General features: G+C 44.3%; 1 protein-coding gene and 1 pseudogene across 1 annotated transcript in view; both read left to right on the forward strand.

Annotated features, from left to right (window-relative positions):
- Positions 1-1167: 1167 nt before the first annotated feature.
- WIF1 (WNT inhibitory factor 1) overlaps positions 1168-24538 on the forward strand; it is a 62617-nt gene continuing 39246 nt past the window's right edge. Inside the window, exons 1-2 of the mRNA XM_061637821.1 lie at positions 1168-1504; positions 3157-3296. Coding sequence (XP_061493805.1) covers positions 1366-1504; positions 3157-3296 — 279 coding nt within the window. The 5' untranslated portion in view covers positions 1168-1365. The remainder of the gene's footprint in view (positions 1505-3156; positions 3297-24538) is intronic.
- On the forward strand, positions 6401-6513 carry LOC133363502 (5S ribosomal RNA; annotated as a pseudogene).

Raw genomic sequence — 24538 nt, forward strand, 5'->3', positions numbered from 1 at the left:
TTGGCAGTTGAAAAGTCACCTGCACTATCAAGTACAAACTATTTCTGTGAGAATTTTTCTCCTCCCATCTTTTAATTTTTTAAAAAAGTAGAAAAGTACAAAATCACACAATGTAATCATTGCTGTAAACTTTCAGGTGTCTCTTGAAGACCTTTTTATGTTGACAGGCCTATTTTGGTTACATTTTCTTAAGACTAGCCTGTCATGTTAATGATTATTTTGATTTTTTGTTTTGTTTCATTGTATCTGTATATATTGTTATATGATGCCTTCAGTGGAGGATGGTCCATTGGGGCTGGTGGGGCACTGCCCCACCAACCTCTTTCTGCCCTCACCCAGCCTCACTTGCTTGCCTTCTTCCTTACAGCCAGTCCAGGGCGTGGCACTGCCTGTCAGCTTTGCCCTCATCCTGAGCCTCAGTGTTGCCTTTGTAGAACTCAGCAGGGACAAGGACAGGAATTAACTAGAATTAGTTGGCTCTGCCTGTCATTGGCTGTGGCCCCACCTACTATTGGGGCTCCCTGTATTCCACCCCACTGGTCCCAATGGGCACCAACCACCACTGACTGTCTTGATATTTTACATAAAGCTTGTGTTGGGGTGAAAGATTATGAGTGATATGGAATGTTAGTCATACTCAGATTTAACTGAAGTTCTTTGATTTCCATAGGTCTAATCTGAGAATGACTTAGTTGGATAAATATATACACATGTATGGATATCATAGAATCATAGAATAGAGTTGGAAGGGGCCTATAAGGCCGTCGAGTCCTGTCCCCTGCTCAGTGCAGGAATCCAATTTAAAGCACAAATATTTGTACACTATTGGGGAGGAGGGTGAAACATTGTGTCTCTCTTTATGTTGTAGTTTGAGGAGATAAGAAAACTCACAAATGATAACAGAGATTAAGGAATAGTAAACTCATAGTGTAATTAAAATTAAAAGCGCATGGGGGGGGAAGAATTCATTTATGTAGAACAGCCCCATAAAATCATGTGGAGATTCCTCACCCCACCGCAACCTCGCGCGCACAACGTTCACGGGCGCCGCCGCCAGACTCGCTTCCCCACTTCCGACGGAGCCCTGCCTAAGTCCTAGGTGCCGCTGCGCCACCTCGCGGAGCTAAGCGGGAGCGCTTGCTCCCGTCCCTCTCTAAGGGCACGTCCCCCTCTCGTAATCCCGCTCACAACTGGCTGGAGCTGCCAAGAGGCAAACGCACCGGAGGCGGCAGGCGAAGCAACCAACCCGGCTCCCCCGCCTGCCCGGAGCGTCCAGAGTTGGGACGCCGGCCCTCAGCCGAGGGAAGACCTTTTCCACCCCACCTCCTGTGGGAAGAAGCCGGAGAAGAAGTCCAAGAGAGCGGCATGGCCGGTGGAAGCAGCAGCAGCGCCTTGTGCTCCGCGCTCTGGCTCTGCGGCGTCCTGTGCCTTGGCAGCGCGGCGCAGCAGCAAGAGGACACCCTCTACATGTGGATTGACGCTCACCAAGCCCGCGTGTTGATAGGTAAGACGCTCGCCGGCGCGGCTGCTTGCGGGAGAGCGGGGTGGAGGGGGGGACGGAGCGGAGCAGGCAGGCGGCGAGCGAGCGCTTCGTCAGCGCCTATTCTCTTGCCGGGCAGCCCGCTCTCCCGTAGGACTTCCCCGGCGGATCCTCCCTCTCGGGATACTTGATCCCACTTTTTCCAGAAGGGTATTGTGGCACCTGAAAGACTGTCGGGTGCTTTCAGGCCGGGGCTTCAGTCTGGAAACGGGTCGTTCAAGTCTCGCACGCGGGACATTGGCAACAGGGTTTGTTGTTGTTGTTAACTCCCAAGATTTTCATTGGAAAGGGTAGATCCGGATTAAAGCATGAGCAGGGGGAGGGGGATACGGGCTGGCATTATGATGCCAAGGGCCTGATGTGGAAAGTGTGAAAAAGTTGCATTCACGAGGAGCGTCGATCCTGCAGTAAACGCCGGTCTGGAAGCACCCTTAGAAAGGCCCAGGGCCATTTCATCAGATGTCACTTCATTCAAATTTCGTCAATATCACTTCATTCAAATTAACACTAAAACTAGACAGAGCTCTATCCAGTAAACCTTATCTTTCAAGTATACTTACAGAGCAATCCTATGCACGTTTACTTGGAAAGGGGGGCTTAATGAAATCCACAATCCTCCACATGAAAATGGAAATGAACTGTCTTCAAGTCCATCCCGACTTACGGAGACCCTATGAATAGGGTTTTCATGGTGAGCGATATTCAGAGGGGGTTTACCATTGCCTCCCTCTGAGGCAGAGAGGCAGTGACTGGCCCAAGGTCACCCAGTGAGCTTCATGGCTATGTGGGGATTTGAAACCCCGCATAACTACTCCCAATTTTAGCGAAATCTGGCTTTTCTGCACAAAATTTTGGAAACATACCAAAGGCTGCCATCACAATAGGTAAAGGGGCTAAGTCCCCCATCTCTCCTTTAATTCTAGCACTGATTCTGCCCCACTGTATTCATTGGGATTTGCTTCCTCCATAGATGTGCATAGGATTGTGCCCTTCAGGCTGAATGGGTTAGCATTTGTTGTGTATAAGCACTTGCAGAAAGAAGCATGTGAACTTGTGCTGAGTTCTTTTCATGTTGGGATTCTTACATGTGACTTGGAGAAAATGAAGGAGAGGGAGAGCAAGAGGAAGAAATCTCAGGGCATCTTTATAAGTGCCACATTTAATACACAACCAACGCTACTGTGCAGCTCAAGAAGAAACATGCAAGTAGATCAAATGTGGTGATTCCACAAGTGGTTCTTTCTTCCTGTACTGAAAGCATTCCCATGCTTTTGCGATCAAAGCCACATGTCAGCATTGTCGTGAGTGATGATCCACTCACATAGGTCTGTTACCAAGTGTCCGTGCACTGCAGCCAATTGCTTTGCAGCTTCCTTGCCAGTGGTACACAAAGATGAAGATGTGCATGCACAGTTGTCACATATGATGATCTACACGTGGGTTGCACACTTTCGCCTCCACAGAAGTCTTCTGTTTAGGAAGCTTAAGCAGCTCCCTGAGGGAAGCTCTGCATGTTTGTCTGCTTGGAAAACTCTTCAGCGTAGAGATGTTTGCTTTTCATCCTGCGTTAGGATTAACCTCCCACCTGTTTTGAGTGAATGCATTTTGTTTTGCAGGCTTTGAAGAGGATATTCTGATTGTTTCGGAGGGGAAAATGGCCCCATTCACTCACGATTTCAGAAAAGCCCAGCAAAGGATGCCAGCGATCCCAGTCAATATTCACTCTATGAATTTCACCTGGCAAGCAACAGGAAGGGTAGGTAGAGAGTCTCAGATTGGAAAAGATTGGCACAACGTGGGGCAGCAGATGAGAGAAAAGCAATATGTTTAACTGGAGCAAATATTTAGTTTATGAAAATATTTGTGGAAAGTATTTCAAAGGTGTGCCAAAAAGTCACAACAAAGTGGCTCCTTGAAGCGCCTGTCATAAGAAATACTAATAAATCAAGTCTATGGCAGGCAAAAGTATACAAGGTTCTGCCTCTCAATCTTCAATGAAACACTGTTCATAAAATGGCAAATAGTTCACAATCTCGTTCAGAAATCATCATCAGGTGTATATAGAAAGGTGCTGAAAATACAATATACACACAGGAAGAAGAAAAGTAAATTACAACCCTGTAAGGTAAGTCAGTATGGGGAAGGGTCATAGCTCAGTGGTACAACACATGGTTTGCATGCAGAAGGTCCTATGTTCAGTCTTTAGCATTTCCAGGTATGCATGGGAAAGACTCTTGTATGAAACCCTGAAGAGCCAGCGCCAGGTAGTGTAGACAGTATTGTGCTAGATGGAAAAATGATCTGATTTGGGATCAGGCCGCTTCTGATGAAGCCTGTTACTATCCCTGTTACAGATCTGGGCTTGGAGCTGAGGAAGAGTGGCTGGCTTAAAGGCTACCTAGTGACAGAGAGAAGCTTTGAAGCCTTTCCTGTTTCGTCGGTCGATCTTTTACTGCCCAAACCTACCTATGCATATTTCTCAAAAGCAAGTCCCATTGTGTTCATGGGGATTGCTCACAGGAAAGTGAGCTTCAATAAGTAGGAAGTTATTTAAAAGCAACCCATGTAAGATTGTCTGAACTTTTTCTTCTTTGTGAAGAAATGCATTGATTTCCTTCCTTTTGCGACTTGTATGAAGCAAATATACAACTCTCGCTAGACATCATTTATGCATTCTGATATTGCATTCCCTTTTGGTAGGGTTTGCCAGAATTTTCATAGCTCTTTTAGAGAGTTCTGATCTCAGGCCACTTTCTCATGTGAACTCCATGCCCATCAAGTTAATTCAGTGGATTCACAAGTCAATGAGCTTTGACACAAGAATGTTAGATAAAGACTAGCTAGGTTGAGGAAAAGCACATTTGTTTTGGGGCTGCTTCATTTCTTGTTCATTTTTGTGAGTGTTGAAAAGCACTTCTCATTTCTAGCAATTTTAGATGCTCATTGCAACCAAGTTTGTTCTTCTGGGCACCATCTTCGTTTTTCTTTGCTTTCACTCACCCTCTCCCACTGGAGCCGCATGGGAGCAGTACTGGGTTGAGTGGTATTCTGAGGAGCCAGTCTCCTGGCATCCACACACACAGCATGAACGTCTGCAGGAAAGGGGCCTATGCATGCGTAGCTGTACATGCAAGGGCTGCTTCCCTAGAGATGTCAGGAGAGGGTCCCCAGCCATATATAGTGTCAGGGTATTTAGCACAGCCTCACCTCCATGCTGCTTCTCATGAGAGCCAGAATGCGCAAATTGGAGTACTGTCTTTTACCCACAGTGCTATTCCATCTAACAGACAATGGCAATCCCTGTGATGTCACCACGGTAATCGGATATGATGATGTCCCAAACACATGTAAACAAAATCATGTAGGTCAGCTGAGCCAATATGACAAAATGATGGGAAAGGCCCATAGCTCAGTAGCAGAGCATCTGCTTTTCATTAGAGAAGGTCCCAGGTTCAGCCCCTGACATCTCTAGGTAGGGATTGGAAAAACGACCCTCATCTGACATCCTGGTGAGCTGCCGCCAGTCGGTGTAGACGATACTGAGGTAGATGGACCAATGGCCTGACTCAGTATGAAGCAGCTTCCTATGTTTATGTGTTCCATGGCAGTGAGAAAAGTAGCTGGACTATGCTGAGGGAAAAGGAGAAGAAGGGAAATGGTGCTGAGTTGAAGAAACAGCCAGAAGAACCAAAGGCCACTGAACAGCACTGAAACAATGTGAAAGTTCAGTGGAGCCTTAATCTTTCTTTCATGTCGGTTTTCCTCTTAGATTGAGTAGACTGTGGTTACTCCTCTCTTGAGAAAGTCCTCTGATCTTTCTCTTCCTCGCCTGCTCACCCAGTCACCTCACAGCCTGCCGCTTGGAGTAGGCTATGCTTGCACACTTTTTATATTTTTTTTCTCATTTTGATCCTAATCAAACTCCCATTGTTTCCATTATTCTACCGAAAAACCATTCACTTTTATTATCAACTATCTGTCTATAACTAATGATGAGCCAAAAGTTCTCCATAGAGGAGAATCTCTATGGCTTGAATTTGGGCTGCAGTGGGGTGGAGAGGGCCAAAATTTCCCAGCAGATTCTGAAGATGGGAGAGGAACTTGCAGGTCACCAAAACTGATGACTACTGTTGCTGACTGTCAGTTGCCATTTTCTGCCTCCAAAGCCTTGGGAGCAACATTACATGAAGAGGAAGCATCACAGTGACTGGAGCCCCTGGGAGAAAAGGGCAGCCTTCCACTGGTGGCTGCAGTTTTCCCCCAGAAGTGCAACATGGGAAAGTCATCATGCAGCATCCCTTTGAGGCATGTGTGTTGAATGGTGGCTCCTGGTCACCAGAACTGCTTTGCCTCTCCACCCCCAAATTTGCTTCCCACTGAATTGGCCAAATCACTGAAATTGCCCCCAGTTTTGCCACCCATGAACACAGCAGCAAAATTCAGCACACCATTAATCTAAACATCATCATCATTTTGTATGTTTTAAAATGTGTTGTAAGTCGCCTAGAGACTACTAGGTATGAGGCAACTAACAAAATAAACAAATAAATAATTCTCAATTCTTTCATTGAGTCTTTGCTTCACTTTTGATTCCATTCAGCATCTGTCATAAGAAAGCTGCCTTAGACTGAGTCAGAGCATTGGTCTATCTAGCTTAGGAGTGTCCACACTGACCAGCAGAAGCTCTCCAGGGTTTCAGGCAGGAGTCTCTCCTAGCCTATCTGGAGATGCCAAGAATTGAATTTGGACCGTCTCCATACAAAATAGAGGCTCTACCACTGAGTTATGGCCCCTCCCCTCATCTTTGTATAAACTTGCTTTTTCAGGATTATGTAATTTTGTGGTTCTTATTCTAAAAGGGCCTATGGCCATACTACCCTGAACACGCCCAATCTCGTCTGATCTCGAAAGCTAAGCAGGGTCAGGCCTGGTTAGTACTTGGATGGGAGACCACCTTCCGGGTGCCGTAGGCTTAGAGGAAGGCAATGGTAAACCACCTCTGAATACCTCTTACCATGAAAACCCTATGAATATATCCCAAAAGTTTCCTAAGGTCCCCATAAGTCATAATCAACTTGAAGGCATATAACAATTATTCTAAAGTTTCTATTAATGAGTATTTTTCTGCTTATTTCCTCAGTCTGCTGAGGACCCTTAGGAGTCTTTTGGGAGGGACTCCTACTTCTCTCTCTCCCCCTCTCTCTCTAGTGCAGGATTTCAGAGTGTAAGCAGTAGAAACAGAAAATGTATTCATATATGTGAATACAGTAACTTATAAAGTAAGAGTTTGGTAATAATAATCAATAGAAAATAACGTGAAAAAGTCAAGAGTATGTAAATTTGCTATTATTAAGACTGATCCTAGCCTATAGAAATATGAACAGGGATAGGGTCTTCAAAGAATAGGAAAAAAAGAGAAATAACTGTATATTGCCCTGCAATTTGTTATTCCAGTAATTTACAATAAAGACCATTTCTCAGTAAACTTCTTGTCTTGTGAATTTTGTATGTTTAGCTTAGCTATGGAGAAGTATGTAAGTTTTGTTAATAAAGCAATTTCCCAAACTTTCCTTAACAGTTCTGTGATACTTTCCAATATTGTCCAATACACAGTCTGGCTGTTAATAATAAACTTGACGCTAATTGTACAAATTTTGGATTTTAAATAGCACAGAAGAACCACTTTGAGATTCTGGGGTAGGATGGTAACCTGTAATCTGTTGTATAACAGTAAAAAAATTCAGTCCAAAAATATGCATATGTGGGCACATCCAAAAAATATGCATGTGATCTGCCATTGATGATCGACATTGCCAGCATAAATCTCAAAGTGATATATTTTGTTCAGTTTATATAGGGCAAGGTGCCACTGATTTTAAAACTTTCTTTTGGTTGGTATTCATTAATGCTGAATGGACATTCTTGAGCCATCAATCCCATTCTTGTTCTTGCACAGATAAATTTAAGCTCCTTGGGTCCCCCCTTTTCCCTTAAGCAAAATTGATTGTGGTCCAGTTCTTGTTTGTCAGAGAGAAAATCATATATTTTCTTGACCAGTTTTTTAGTATAGAACATTACAATATAGTATAGGTTATTTTAGTATATTATACACCACTTCAAGACCAATTCCTTAAACCACTATTGAGGACTATGAATAACTGCATGAGTTCAGGAAAACACCTAAGTCTTGGGAAGAAGCATATACAGTACTAACTATATTAATAGCCAAATCAGGTAAAGATACCATGTTAGCAACATCTTACAGACAAATATTGTTGTTCAATCAAGACTTTAAATTTTGGTCTGTTATATTGATCAATATAGGTAAAATTATATACCTATATCTATATTTACCTTTCAAATGTCAAACGGGATTTATTCCAGGGTGTACAATCCATACTAATGTAAGATGTCTGGTAATTATTAACGAATATTTGAAATATTTTAAACAAGGGGCATTATTGTTCTTACAATCATTCAGCAGGGTTGAGTGGTCCTATGTATGGAAAACTTTGGAGGCATGCAGAATAGAGAGCCAGTTTTTGAATTGGATTCATACGATTTATAGTGACCTTTCAACAAAGACTATAGTTAATGGGAAAATGCCAGAATTATTATCTCTGTCAATACTCCTTGCAATCAGAGTAGAATCCACAATTGCAATCAGGATAGGTAACAAAATTAAAGGGGCTAGACTATGCACACAGGAGTTTCAATTTTGCCACTAATACATCCTTAAGAATCAATTTCTAAGCTGTTTCAAATCCTAACTAACTTTACTTCAATTTCTAGTTTAAAATGAAACTTTAAGCATCTTTAAAATAAATCTATAAAATCTTTATAAATCAGATTGGTTGAGTTTCAATTTACAGTCATTTCTTATCATAACAAATATGGAATTAAACATAAACACATTTGTTTTAGACAACTGGGAATATCTACAAACTAATCTTTCATCAAGAGTTCAAGATAATCATGAAAGACTGCTGAGGGAAGTGGTTAAAGGCTTGGAAAAATGGTCTTTGCCCTCTTTGTCATGTTCGGGGAAAATAGCCATGCTCAAAATGCAGGTTTTAACCAGACTTTGATTTCTTTCCTTTTTGGAAATCACCTTTAAAGCATGGCATTTGTATATTTTCAAAATGGCAGCAGATTATTATGAAGTTTGTCTGGGATGCCAACACCCCCACCCCAGGTAGCTAAAAAGGTATTGAAAATGGACTGCCTTCAAGTCAACTCTGACTTTCGGCACCCCTATGAATAGGGTTTTCATGGTAAGCGGTATTCAGAGGTGGTTTACCATTGCCTTCCTCTGAGGCTGAGAGGCAGTGACTGGCCCAAGGTCACCCAGTGAGCTTCATGGCTGTGTGGGGATTTGAACCCTGGTCTCCCAGGTTGTAGTCCAACACTCTAACCACTATGCTACACTGGCTCTCAAAAAAAAAGCTTGAATGAGGACCAAATCTCAGAAAGAAGTGGCCTTGCGAGATGTAACTTGATACTGTTGTGCTTCAAAACTGGATTCTACCAGATAAAATAACAAGATGGAAGCAGGAAATGGCTAAAACATCGGTAATGAACTTTTTATGGTATTGGGGGAGGGGGAGAGAATTTTAATATCAACATAACCAAAAAAATAGATCAAATGAATACCTTATGAAGGGCAAATTATCTTTCATTATTAAGATTTAATTATCAATTATTACAAAAGCAGGAAATCAAACACTCCTCAATATCTAGATGAATCCAATATCTGGATTAAACTTCAGTTTGTTGGCTCTGTCCCATACCCGTGGGTAAGGGGCATATCATAGAGGAGAGTGGTGTGTCATCAGCATATTGATAATAACACATTCCAAAGCTCAAGGTGATCCCACTCAGTGGTTTAATGTAGATGTTAAGCATGGGGGATAAAATCAAACCTATGGAACCCCACACTGAAGATTCCATGGGACTAAACAATACTTCCCAGGCACCATCTTCTGAAAATGATCATCCAAGTAGGATTGGAACCACCTCAGAGCGGTGCCACCCACTCCCAAATCAGACAACCACTCCAGAAGAATGCCATGGTTGATAGTATTCAAAGCCGCTGAGAGATTAAGAATTAACAGGGACACACTCCCTCTGCCACTCTGTTGGCGTCATGTAGGGCGATCAAAGCTGTTTTCATGTCAAAACTGGGCCTAAACCCTAATTGGAATTAAATAATTAATTAACTGATTAATGTGATTTATATAGTTTTATAATTAAGATATGCAGCAAACATTTGTCTTCTGTTTCTCTTTTCTTTGTGTGATATGAAAGTGTTTTTGATCATTATTCTATTGTAATTAAATAAATTAAAAAATAAGTAAAAAATATTTCCCCCCCACTATAAGTATGTTACCTGGTAGATACCAATCCTTCATAAAGTTTGGTTTACAGCATAGTAATAAAGTATAATATTTGGTATTCCAACACCTCCTTTATTGATACTCTGATAGAATACCAGAAATGGCACCAGGAAAAAAAAGGGGGGCAAACACCAGAAAAAAAATGGGGGGGCACAGAAGGGGCAAAGTATATTTCAAGGTGGGCAAAATATATTAGGTGGGAGGCAAGGTCTTTGTTTGGGGGGCTTGTCTCCCTTGCCCCCTCTTTGATGCCACCCCTAAAGAATACCTTATTGGCTACCCTAGAAGGGCTGTTCTGCTATATAAATTTTGTTACCATCTTTTGCCAACTGTATAGTATTATGTAATTGAGTGATTGAGCCTTAGTGGAATATTAATGAATAAGAACAATATTTGTGGTACAATGTTCATTTTAACTGTAGCTATTGTACTGAGCCATGATAGATTATATGTTGGCAACTTTTTTATTTTTTTTCAACGTTGGTGATTAATTTATTATGATTATATTCTGGAAGTGATTGGAGCTCATGGCTTATCCAGATACCTAAATGGTTTGTCTTCCAGTATAAATCATTGAGCATAGTCAATTGCTTTCCTGTTTCAAATGGCATGTTAACTGTGTAAATGATTCCCACCAGACTTTTCTAGGTTTACTGGATGCTTCATTGAATAAAGATAAAAGTGTTTTGTTAAACGCTTATCAGTTTGGTCCATGTTACATCATATCATCTGCATGCATAGACATTTTAAATGTGCATGTTCAGAATCAGGGGTGTAGTTGTCCAGGGTCTTGGGGGGGGTGTCTTAGACCACATACCTTTTGAGAGCAGAGTCTTAGCAGGGTCGCTACATCTCCAGCATCCTATGAGCCAATCAGCATGAAAGGGGAGTATGTTAGCCATTTAAAAGTGTCTTCTAACATGCTTCCTTATCCTTTCCTGATGATTGGAGCCAATCAGAGTGAAAGGGGATGAGTCAGCCACTGAGAAGACTCTTTTCAGTAGCTAACACTATTCCCTTTCATGCTTATTGGCTCCTAGGGACGTCTGTTGTTGTGGGTGAAGGCATTAACAAGGATTGCATTCTCAACTCAGCAGCAAAGATGGAGGGCGTGGCATGGCTGTGACTCATGAAGGGATTCTGCATTTCTGAATTTGCCACTACACTACTGTTCAGAATGAATTCAAAATATTCCTTTATTGCTTCTGATTGATATTGCAAGTGGTTTCAGAGAAAGGGCAATAAAAGATGGGAGAATGAACTTTCTTGCTATCCCTCTTTGCAATACAAGCTGAGAGGGCATGGAGTTACTAACATAGTCACTTGCTATAGAGTTTTCATACATTAGTGAGACCCATGTTTTGAAGTGCCTGCCACCCAGATTAAATTCTTCCAAGGTTCTGTACAGAAAACTCCATTTGACTCAATCAAAGGCTTTTTTTGACACCCAAAAAGATAAATGTTGGTTGCTCATAAGGCAAATGGAATATCTCTGTATGGTTCATAAGTCTCTTGATATTGGTTTTCTATCTTTCTGTTTTTAATAAAGCATGTTTGTTTTTAGTCCATGTGAGATTATTAAGTTGTTAAGTCTTTAAGTGATTATTGTCATCCATATTTTAAAGTCCTAGTTGAGAAGTGATATTAGACTGTGGCAATGCCAAGTCTGACAGGGTTAGGTACTACCACCTGTGCTTCTGTCCAGGATTTTGGCAAGATTTTAAGTTTAAGTGATTCATTTATTCTAGTTGTTATCTTTCTGCTATGTATTTTTTTAAAAATATCCTGCAGTGATCAGGTCTTGGTGCTTTGCTTTTAATAGTTGTAATTACATTTTGTTCTGTAAATGGAGCTTCTACAATTGTTAATCTGGTGATGTTAAATTTTAGTAGCTACACTGTAGCAAAAGACTCATTACTGCTTCAGAATGATTTAATGATGAGAAAATCAGCATCACTGATACTGTTGTTCTATTTCTTGTGCTGTTTTTGATGATATTGTGTGTTTTGTTTCTTCTTTTGTTCCTCCTTTAAGATCTTAGATAAAAGTTTAGACGTCTGTTACATGTTCAGGCCATCTTTTGATGTTTGATAGCATTTGTATGGTTTTCAGGCTTACAACTTTACTAGTATTCATATTGGCTTCTTAGTAGCATAAGATGGCCATATACTGTTTGATCCCATTTGTGGAGGCACTTAAGTTCTGTTATATTTTTACTAGCTGTAATTCCGCTTGCTTTTTCTTAGAGTTCTGAAGCTTTTTGATTATAATTTCTTTCATATATGCTTATCTATCTAACTAACTATATAATATTTTTGTAAGCCCTTAACACATCACACTGAGTTTGCTTGGTCACAGAAGTTGGTGCTGCAAACTGCAGTGTCACCCAGCCGCACGAGGCTCAAGGTGGGGGGGGAAGGAAGGTGAGCAGGTGGCAGCCCACCCACACTAGACTCAAGACTGGGGGAAGGAAGGAGAGTGAGTGGGTGGTGGTGAGTGGTGGTCCAGCCATGCTGGGCTTAAGGCCAGGGGAGAAGGAAGACAAATGAATGAGAGGTGGTGGCTGGTGGCCTGAGTGACCCACAGAGCCATTTCATAGGAGGCCATGAGGTCTTTCCTTCAGGCAGTGTAGTGGGGGGAAGGAAGGAGTACAAGCGACACCAGGTGGAGAGTAGAGTGAGGTTGGGAGGTGCCTTGGCAATTGGGGGAGGGGATACCTTGGTGAGCTGGGAGAAGGGGAGGGGGAGGTGCCTTGGTGACCTGGGGGAGGCGTTAGCAGAGGCCCTAGTGTCAGATATTCAAACAAGTTACTTCAGGGATGACATTTATTTCAAAGAATTCTATTAAATATCTTTGGAAATATGATATTAAGTTCTCATTGTAGAGGCAATGATGTTACCTCCCTGATGTGTGCCTAAGTGGTCTCTAGCTTCCCTCCCAGTCACTGGGTTCTAGTACTTGAGGTGTTCTTGTTGGGTGGGCTGAAGAGGATGAAGATATGGACCAGCAAGGAGAGTCACCAGCTGAGGGGGCATGGCCTAGAGAGAGTTACTAGTGAGGTCTCCAGGCCTGAAGTTCCCCATCTGTGCATTAACTGATCAAGTGAGATAAGTATGTGTGAGGGGTGAGTAGGATATCTCCCCTCTCTCGTGACTATACATGAGGAGCTGGTCTGAGTATCCAGCCACAATTGTCTCTTGGGTGCCATGACTCAGGCTTGAGCAATCTTGAAGCCTTGTGCCTAGCCAAACTGATAGGAGAAGAGCAAATCCCAGACCCAGCAGCCATCCAGGTCTGCTAGATGGTTTCTACACCCACCATCATATTTACAGAAGACCCCCCCCCAGCACTGGGGAGCTCCCTGTCCTTGGGTTAAGAGCATGGGGACAGGGTACTTTTTGTTGCAGTGCACCTGTCTCTTTCTCATCCAAGCAAGATAATGAAGCACAGAGTGACAGCTTTCAGTCCAGGCATATTTAAAGTAGTAGGAATAAGAAATGTGTGTTGATAGCAGCAAGGTCATATAAAAAGGCTGGCTATCTCCATTAATTGGTGGAAAGTAAATATATAGGGAATTATAAGGGATACAGAAGAGATGCCTCTCTATAAGAATGCTTGTAGAATATGCATTGCTGTAGCTTTTGACATTTGCCATCCAACTCTATGATGAACATTTTAATTCTGTGTTAGAATTGCTTGCTAATATGTGTTTTTTGCTTGTTAATATGTTTTTAAATAATAAGTTTAACCCTTTTTTAAAAGATGTTTTTAAAGCTTTTAAAAAAAGTTTTTAATGTCGTTTTGTTTTAATGTATTTTAAGTTCTGATTTTATGATGTTTTAAAGTGTTTTTAGCATTTCTGTTTGCCGCCCTGGGCTCCTGCTGGGAGGAAGGGCAGGATATAAATCAAATAATTAAATAAATAAATAAATAAACAAACAAACAAACAAACAAACAAACAAACAAACAAACAAACAAATAAATAAATAAATAAATCCAAAGTAGGGTTTGCCAGGTTCCTGGCCTGAGACTCATCCTGTATCTTTAGGAGAAGAGAAGGTCAGCCAAGTGCAGGTGTTCTTGCAACCCTGTAATGAGAAAAAAACACAAGGTGGAATTCTCCCTTCCCCCTGAACAACTTTTAAGATACAGAAGACCTCTTGGAGGCTGGGCCTGGCAACCAGGATGGTTTCCTGAGGGGTCTTGGGGATTTTCCTGTCACCTCGGCAGGCGATTCTGTCGAAGCTCTGGTTGACCTCTGGAATGGGGAAATGGCCAGGTCGGTGGACACGATCGCTCCTGAGTAGGATTGCCAGGTCTCCGGTTTTCTGCCGGAGTCTCTGGCAAAAGGGGGCCGTCTCCGGCCTCCGGCTAGACTTTATTTAAACTGGTGGATCTCCGGCTTTTCAGTGGCCCCCTCAGTCACGCATGCGTGATTCATGCATGCGTATGCTGCTGAAGGCTCTTTCTGGCCACCCGCCTTTTCCCAGGCAGGTGCAGGTGCAGGAGGAGGAAGCAGCGTCTTCCCGCCCACCCGCCTGCCTTTTCCCAGAGAGGCGCAGGCGCAGGAGGAGGAAGTTGCCTCAAGAAGACAGAGGCCCCCCAGGCAGAGACGCTGCGGCTGCCACCGCCACTGCTGAGCCCCATCGCGGCCGCTCCCGCCCAGCAGCACCCACAGCATGAGGGGTGAAGCAGGCATCCTTTCCGGAGCAGGGGAACAGGCTCCGGGGCCAAGAAGGAGCCGGCCCGGCCTGGCCTGGCCTCCACTGCCACCGCCTCTTCAGGCTGCTCACAGACGCCATCTTCTAGCAACCGCATCCGAGCGGCCTAGCAGCCTCAGCAGCAGGCGTGAAGAGGCGGTGGCAGTGGAGGCCGGACTGGGCCGGCTCCTTCTTAGCCCCGGAGCCGGTTCCCCTCCTCCGGAAAGGACGCCCGCTTCACTCCTCCTCATGCTGTGGCTGGGCGCCGCTGGTGGCTTTTGGGCCTCTAGAGGGCGGAGAAAGAGCAGGGGAAGGAGGAGCCGCGGCTGCCGCGCTTGCTGCCCTCAGAGACCGACATGCTGCCACTCTGGATCTGGGCCGGGGGCCGCGCCTGGTGGCGGCGGCATCACTGCTACCCCGAGGCTCGTGTTCTCGCTGCCCGGCCTCTCAGCAGCCGCCGCCGCCAGAAGAGGTGAGGGTTGTGCGGGGCTGCCGTCCCCCTCCCCAGCTATCCTCTCAGCCGGCCTCGTCAGCTCAGGGGAAGGCCGGGAAGACCGCGGCGTTGACCCCCGAGGCCGGCGGAGCCCTGCTCGAAAGAGCCTCGGAGTCGGAGGGGATCCTCCCTCTTGATTCCCATCCGCCGCCAGGAGGGCCTCCGAGGGTTTAGCGCCCCATAAAAAAATGCACCCCCGAGGTTATCTGGGGGCCTCCAGATGGTGCCTGCCCACTTGCAAGGCAGAAAAGCAACAGGGGCAACTTGGTACCAACGGGGGGGGGGAAATAGGGAGGAGAGAAGAAGCTACACTGGTTGAATTTCTGCCTGGGGAATCATCGTTGTTATTATAATTTTGCAGCCCATGCTTCTGTGGCAGTTAAGAACAACCTGGCAGGCCGAAGTTCAGGCAGTGAAGCTTTCCCTAGAGCTTTCTTTCTGTGCTAGGGAAGGGCCTTTGCTCAGTAGTAGAGCACCAGCTTGGCATGGCGGAGGCCCTAGGTTTAATTCATGGCAATTCCCGGTAGGACTGGGAGAGACTCCCACCTGAAACCCTGGAGAGCGACTGCCAGTCAGTGTAGGCAGTTCTGAGCTAATATTGCACATGGGTCATTGGCAACTGATGTTTTTAAAAGAAACTTAACAGATTTTTCCACAGAAAGGTAAATCTGGATTAAAGTGGAGGGGAATGTAGGCTAGCGTTTTTGATGCCAATAGCATTGTACAGACACTGTAAAAAGCATGCACGCATGAGGAGTACTGATCCCCTGTATTTACCTAAATATAGAATGTTTTTTGAGAAGCCAGCCATTTTAATGATTGTTTTTTAACGTTTTTATGGTGCTGTATTCCACCCTGAAGTTTTGCAAAAGGGTAGTATGTAAATACTTTTGTATAAATAAAGACACCTGGAAGCACCCAAAGACACAGGAGAAGCAATGCTGGAAAAGTGGCAGCTCTGCCATTGAAATGCTCACAGGAGCCCTGCTGGGACTGGGAGATGGGTTATATCTGTACTAGAGGCTCTGAGAAAGGACAAGCAAGTAAGGTTGCCACCTTTTTCTTCTTGTGAAGGCTTCTATACATCTTGAATTAGGTGCAGGCAGAACATTGCTTTACAGGCAAAAATTCAGTAGGTGCAGTTCCCCCTCCAGCATGAAGATGGGGAAAAGTGTATCTGTTGAATGGCTGCTGGTTGTGCAATTGTTAAAAGCCTGATGGGTTTACATAGCCTCCATCATATAGCTCTATGAACTAGCATCACTGAGACCCATATAACCCTTTTGGAGTTGTCACCTTCCCCTTAGCACCCTTTTGTGCCATACCTAGCAAACCTAGAGCTCCATGCAGGAAAAGGAGTGAATTGTTGCTCTGGCCAGACCTTGCAGCCCCACACTCTTCTGCCCCTGTTCCTAGTTGAGGGAGTGTTTGGGGTTTCTATTTTGGAACTGGAGGGTGCACAGTAATTGAACTGTTCCTGCCCTGTTTCATGACGTCACTAGAGCCCGCCCTGTGACGTCACTAGGGCCCGCCCCCATTTTCTCCAGTTTTTGAATGGCTCCGACCTGGCAACCCTACTCCTGAGCGTCCCCTCTCACGAAGTGGAGCCAGCCTAGCCCCCGGTTTACCAAGGAGCTGGCGGTGATGAAACGAATGAGACGGAGACTAGAGCGACATTGGTGGAAGACTCGGAGCGAGTCTGATCGAACACGGGCTAGAGCCTATTTGAAGGCCTACTCCATGGCAGTATGGGCAGCAAAGAAAGCATTCTTTTCTGCCACTATTGTTTCTGCAGGGAGTCGTCCAGCGGAGCTGTTTTGAGTGGTCAGAGGTCTTTTACATCTTGGCCCCCGTAGGGATAATATAGACCATTCAACAGACTGCTGCCAAGAATTTGCATGGCACTTTGCAGATAAAATCACCCAGATTCGTTCCGACTTGGATGCTATAGTTGATACAGTCTCAGTGGATGTAACTTTGGCTCCTGCCTGTCCAATAATAATGGATTCTTTTCAATTTGTACAGCCCAAGGATGTGGACAGGATCCTTGGAGAGGTGAGAGCCACCACATGTCTTCTAGACCCCTGCCCTTCCTGGCTCATTAAAAGCGCCAGAGAGGGACTGGCTGAGTGGGTGAAGGGAGTGATCAATGCCTCCTTACAACAAGGCAGAGTTCCAGTGTGCCTAAATGAGGCAGTTGTAAGGCCTTTGTTGAAAAAGCCCTCCCTGGATCCGTCCATAATGGATAACTATTGGCCAGTGTCCAATATCCCATTTTTGGGCAAGGTAATAGAGCATGTGGTGGCTGCCCAGCTCCAGGGATTCCTGGATGAAACAGAGTATCTAGATCCATTTCAGTCTGGTTTCAGGCCTGGTTATGGGATGGAGACAGCTTTGGTCGCCTTGGTAGACAACCTACGCAGAGAACTGGACAGGGGGAGTGTGTCCCTGTTGGTTCTGCTGGACCTCTCAGCGGCTTTCGATACCATTGACCATGGTATCCTTCTGGGCCGCCTTGCTGGGATGGGACTTGGGGGCACTGTTTTACAGTGGCTCCGTTCCTTCCTGGAGGGACGAACCCAGAAAGTGGTGCTGGGGGATTCCTGTTCGACTTCTTGGCCTTTGGCCTGTGGGGGCCCTCAGGGCTCAATTTTGTCCCCCATGCTATTTAACATCTACATGAAATCACTGGGAGAGGTTGTCCAGGGGTTTGGGGTTCGGTGCCATCAGTATGCTGATGACACCCAACTCTACTTCTCCTTTCCACCTAACTCCAAGGAAGCTGTCTTGGTTTTAAACCGGTGTCTGTCATCAATGGTGGACTGGATGAGGGCGAACAAATTGAAGCTTAATCCAGACAAGACAGAGGTGCTCCTGGTCAGTCGAAAGGAAAATCAGGGAATAGGGATTCAGCCTGTGCTGGATGGGGTTACACTCCCCCTGAAGACGCAGGTTCACAGTTTGGGTGTGCTCCTGGACTCAGCTTTAAATTTGGAGGCCCAGGTTTCTGCAGTGGCCAGGAGTGCTTTCGCACAATTAAGATTAGTGCGCCAACTGCGCCTGTTCCTTGAGCTGTCTGATCTGGCCACGGTGACACATGCCTAAGTTACATCCCATTTAGATTACTGTAACGCACTCTACGTGGGGCTGCCTCTGAAGACTGTTCGGAAACTTCCGTTGGTGCAACGTGCTGCAGCCAGAATGTTAACTGGTTCTGGTTACAGGGACCATACGACTCCCATGTTACAAAAGCTCCACTGGTTGCCACTCTGTTTCCGGACACAATTCAAAGTGCTGGTGATGACCTATAAAGCCCTATATGGCTTAGGCCCAGGCTATCTGTCAGACCGTATCTCCCTATATGAGCCTGCCCGGGCCCTGAGATCCTCAGGAGAGGCCCTTCTCTCAATACCTACGTCCTCACAAGCACGACTAGTGGGGACGCGAGATAGGGCCTTTTTGGTGGCTGCCCCAAGGCTTTGGAACTCCCTTCCTAGGGAAGTAAGAATGGCCCCCTCCTTGCAGTCCTTCCGTCGGCAAGCAAAGACTTTTTTATTTCAACAAGCCTTTGGAACTGAAAGCTGTTAAGGACAGGATTTGAAGGGTGCTGCATTGCTATTGTCTAATTGTATTATTTTAAACTGAGTTTGAATTATTTTAACTGTATGTATGAATGGTTTTAATACTGTAAATAGTTTAATTCGATTTTAATCTAGACTTTGTATGTTTTTAATTATATGTGTGCTTTTATCTGGAAGCCGCCGTGAGTTCCAGTTTTGGAAAAAGGGCGGGGTAAAAATAATGATAATAAAATAAATAAATAAATAAAAGTTGTGCAGGGGGAAGGAACAATTCTGCCTTGTGGTATTTCTCATTACAGGGTTGCAAGAACACCTGCACTTGGCTGACTTTCTCTTCTCCTAAAGATACAGGATTAGTCTCAGGCCAAGAACCTGGCAAACCCTAATTCAAAGAGTGACAAACACAGAGCAGAGTGGCAGATAGTTTACTATAGGATCATAGTTGGAAGGTCTCTTAAGGGCCATGTAGTCCAGCCTCCTGCTCATACAGAATGCAACTGCAACATCCTTGACAGATGGCTGTCCAGCCTCTGTGTAAATATCTCTTCCAAAGGAGAGTCCACCACCTCCCGATGCAGCTGATTCCATTGTTCCACACCTCTTACCAGTAGGACATTCTTCTAATGGTTGGCTGAAATCTGCTTCCCCACAGTTTCCACCCAGTGGTTCTAGTTCTGCCCTCTGGAGCAACAGAGAAGACGTCTGCACCATCTTCTGCATGAGGGCCCTTCATTTTCTTTTATCCAGGCTAAACATACCCAGGTCTTCCAACAACATGACTTGAGCTCCTTTGGATTGACACAGGCATTATGTAGTCCAGAAATTGGTTTGGGGAGAAGGGAATTTTGACTGTGCTACGGTTGACCACTGTTATCCTAGACTCCCTTTCAGAGGTAAATACATTATTTGTTACAGTACACCAATGGCTTAAGAGACTGTTGTTCCCCTCCTTTTGTTATTTTATCCAAAGGTGCTGTTAACATTTAAACAAAAGCATAGTGGAGGACCCTAGTTGTCAACTTGTGAGTGTACATAAGCCACCCTCCTATTTGGATGTATTTGACATGGTGCTCTTCTTTTTGAAGCCGCCTTTCATAACACTTACAGCGATTCACCTTTTCATCAATACCTCTTACGTCTTATCTTTTTATCCCACCATTTAGCCAATAGCTGCAGTAGATGACTTTACATAGCCATAGATACATAGCTGGTTATGGCAGAGGCAGTTGTGCCTGACCCAGTACCCTGAACGGTACATTTAGTGTGCATTTCTATCACCGAACAGGATAAATACCTTTTCTGACTTCCATACTTCAGTTGCAATGTGTAATGTGAACATGCTTATGGGCAGAATGGAAAAGGAAAGGAAAGAAACGGGGATCTTTGTATCAAAAGCAAAGCTCTGAACGTCTAATATTTAGATTCTGCTTCTGCTGTAGTATTTTGCATCTTGGTGTTGTGGACCTGCCACCAGAGATCAAAGAATCATGCTGCAGAGATCCCACTTCATTTAGCAAGGCAGGCATGTGCCAGCCATCTGTTGTAGCCACTGACAGAAAACAGTGGTAAATTTCTCATACTTTTGCCAGAACAGCTTTATTGCTCAGCAGAGATGAGTTATAAGGTACCTTGCAAGCTACATCTGGTTTGCACAGTCATTTACATGGAATATATGTAAACTACGCAATTCCCCTTTTCTTCACAGCAGCATAAACATTTGGCAGATAAAGGCTTCAGTGGGATTTAGGCTTTTCTGTAGGCACATTTCCAAAGGGGGAAAGTGCTATAATAATACAAATAATCATAGTTAAAGTTGCTTGTCCTATTTTGGAAACATTTGGCTTTCAGGACTTACAGCCATGGGAGTGAATGGAATGGAATGAGGCACCGTAGCCACACCAATGGAAGTGATAGGTTGTGTGGTGGCTGCCACGCTGACCACAGAATCCTGTGCCTTGCAAGAGTGTAATCCTTGCACGTGCAACTCTCTCAGACTCTCTTAATACTTACCAATTGCAGAGCAAGGTGCACCATTGCATTAGTATGTGTAGCTCCCCAAAATACAAAAGGCCATTAGGATACCTTTTTGAGAGACTGACTTATACTCTTCCTGTTCAACAGTAACAGGTGGTCCTGTGCAGAGCTTGGAAAAGTTACTTTTTTGAACTACAACTCCCATCAGCCCAATCCAGTGGCCATGCTGGCTGGGGCTGATGGGAGTTGTAGTTTAAAAAGTAACTTTTCCAAGCTCTGGTCCTGTGTGCAGCTCAGGTGATTGCTTGTATTGTGTGACCTTCTGGAGGGCAGCTCCTGGCAGCTGCCAGGCCAACCAGGAGTGGCTCCAGTAGGGATGGATAGATCAGTCTATTTCTGATCTGTGTCAGTTTCATATGTGGTGATTCATAAATCCATTCTGACTCATTTCTAACTAACCTGTGATTTTAAAAAAAATAATCCATTTTTTTGTCTTTTATCCTAAAATATGTGTTTAAATGGTATTTCATTTTACCTCAATTGACTTATTTTTAAATCTATCTTATCCTAAAATATGCTTTAAAAAGCATTTTGGCAGAGCTTGGAAAAGTTACTTTTTTGAACTACAACTCCCATCAGCCACACCCAGCATGGCCACTGGATTGGCCTGATGGGAGTTGTAGTTCAAAAAAGTAACTTTTCCAAGCTCTGCATTTTGGTATATTTTTGAGCTGAGAAAATGTATCACAACATTCCAATCTGTGTATTAGTCTGGGAGGTGCAAATTAAGTTAGTTCACTTAAAAAAGCAGACCAAACAATCTTCTCTATCCCTAGATTCCAGAAAAACTAATCCAGTTAAATAGTCATTAGGTGAGCAAGGATTTAATCTGTGCTCAGTAGGGCTGTGTTGCATTATGAGTGAAAGCTGGGGGAGTGAATGGGGTAGCAGGGAAATTTTTAGGTAAAGGGCCACTACCCCTTGGAGTCATCCCTAGTCCTAGCACTGCAGGTGTCAGATCTCAACACCTGTACAAATTGCACCATTCCAGAGGCCTGGTGCCAAATCTGTGCCTGACTTTACCCATGCAACAGCCTATAGTAATGGCCCACAATTCAGGTAAAATGACTTAAACTGGAATGGTTCAGTTTGTGAATAAATCAATGCTAGCAAACTTCACTACTTTTTGACAAAATAATGGCATGGTGTATCGTTGGCATCACCCATATACTCAGGTTAATTGTTCAGGCTTCCTTTTAACCAGATGGCAGGTTGTTTGCCAAGGATTATGCTTACTTTGTAGAACTTAATAATAATAATAAATAATTAATTTAATTTTTGTGTCGCCTATCTGGCCGAAACCACTCTAGGCGACGTACAACATTAAAGTTCAAATACAATATAAATACATAATAAAATACAGTGCAGTCAACAATAATCATTTTAAAAGCAGCAGTACAGAACAGTTTAGGGCCATCAATAGACAGTTTTAAAACAATATAAAGAAATTAGCCCACCCCAGGGATCCCAAAGGCCTGTCCAAAGAGCCATGTTTTCAAGGCTCGGCGAAATGTATCTAGGGAAGGGGCATGGCGAAGATCGAACGGGAGGGAGTTCCAGAGAGTGGGGGCCGCCACTGAGAATGCCCTCTCTCTAGTCCCCACCAACCTAGCTGTTTTCGTTGGTGGGACGGAGAGAAGGCCCTGTGTGGCTGATCTGGTCGGGCGGCTTAGTTGGTGGTACTGGAGGTGCTCCTTCAGGTAAACTGGGCCGAGACCGTATAGGGATTTAAAGGTTAAGACCAGCACCTTGAATTGGGCCCGGAAAACAACTGGAAGCCAATGTAGATGAATTAACACCGGCGTGATGTGATCACGGCGGCGGCTGTTTGTAAGCAGGCGTGCCGCCACATTCTGCACCAGTTGTAGTTTCCGGACCGTTTTCAAGGGTAACCCCACGTAGAGCGCATTGCAGTAGTCTAATCGAGAGGTGACCAGGGCATGTACCACCAGTGGGAGCTGATGAATAGGGAGGTAGGGTTGCAACCTCCGTATGAGGTGTAGTTGATACCAAGCTGCCCGGCTCACTGCCGAAATCTGAGCCTCCATGGACAGCTTGGAATCAAGAACAACCCCGACGCTGCGGACCTGATCCCTCAGGGGTAATCTTACCCCATTAAGAATCAGGTCAGCAACACCCAACTTTCCCCTGTCACCCACAAGTAGCACCTCGGTCTTATCAGGATTGAGCTTCAGCCTGTTTCTTCCCATCCACCCACTCATGGATTCCAGGCACTTGGACAAGGACTCTGCAGCCAACTCTGGTGAAGATTTAAAGGAGAGATAGAGCTGCATGTCATCAGCATATTGGTGACACCGCAGCCCAAAACTCCTGATGATAACTCCCAGCGGTTTTACATAGATGTTAAATAGCATGGGAGAGAGGATAGAACGCTGTGGCACTCCACAAGTGAGGGGCCAAGGGTCTGAAACCTCATCTCCCAATGCTACCTGTTGATGCCTGTCAGAGAGAAAGGAACAGAACCACTGTAAAACAGTGCCTCCTATTCCCAATCCCTCCAGGCGATCTAACAGGATACCATGGTCGATGGTATCAAAAGCCGCTGAGAGATCCAGGAGGACAAGAAAGGTGAATTCTCCCCTGTCTAGTGCCCTCCTCATATCATCTACCAGAGCGACCAAGGCTGTTTCAGTACCATGTCCAGTCCTGAAACCCGATTGGTATGGATCATCCAAGTGTGCTGACAACTGGTTAGCCACCACTCGCTCAATGACCTTGCCCAAAAATGGCAAATTTGAAATGGGGCGAAAGTTGTTCAAAACTTGGGGATCCAAGGAGGACTTTTTTAGAATGGATTTTATAATTGCCTCCTTGAGGGCCGGTGGCATTACACCCTCCTTTAAAATGGGATATGCCAGTGTAGCACCTAATGATTATTATAATGGAACAAAAGAAATTAGAAAAGACTGATTTTGAACCTTAAAGCACCAAACAGCTTGAGGCCAGCTTACCTAAGAGCATTGCCTCCTTCCACATGTAGCAACCTAGACTGTAAGATCTTCTTTGGAGTCTCTTCTCTGGGTTCCCCTGCAATTAGAGGTGCCGTGGGTAGCTGTTAGGGGGCTGATCTTTTCAATGGTGACATTACAGTTAAGGAACACAATCCCCAAAGAGGCTTGCCTGGCACCTCTTTTGCTTTTTCTTGTTCAGCATCTGGTTTTTAATTTCCCAGACTTTAAAACATCTCTTTATCATCTTTGTAATGATCTACAGATCTGTTGACATTCTTGGAGTTAAGTTCTGTAACTTTTGATGCTGCTTTGTGTTTGTTATATATGTTTTGAAGCTCATTTTTATCTTGTATTTAGATGTTGTGGTTTCATCTTTCTTTTTATGTAGCTATTTCTCAGACTGTAGGCTGCCTGGAGAACTTTATTAATGAGCAGTATATAAATCTAATGAATAAATCTAATAATTAATAATACTCCTGGATAGTTGGGGAAGAGGGAAGGCCACGTAATGCCAGCTACTGGTAATCCAGTATATATTGTAATGACAAGCAACTATCTCAAGGTAAGCCTAACATGCAGAACTGTGGAAATTGGAGAACTCGTTGTCTTGAGGATACCCACTTCAGCAATGAATCTGCTCCCTAGAGTAGCTTATAGTCTGCTTATCTCAAGATGGTTGTGTTAAATTACCTATTCTTCCAGGAGATTTCTCATGGCAAATTAATTTTGATTATGGATACCTACTTGCAAAGAAGTTCAGTTTTTTTAGCCTAAAGAGTTATAAACCTTCTATAGTTAATAACCATATCAGGCCCAAGTTAG

The sequence above is a fragment of the Rhineura floridana genome, chromosome 8, assembly GCF_030035675.1.
Source record: "Rhineura floridana isolate rRhiFlo1 chromosome 8, rRhiFlo1.hap2, whole genome shotgun sequence".
Classification (NCBI taxonomy): Eukaryota; Metazoa; Chordata; class Lepidosauria; order Squamata; family Rhineuridae; genus Rhineura; species Rhineura floridana.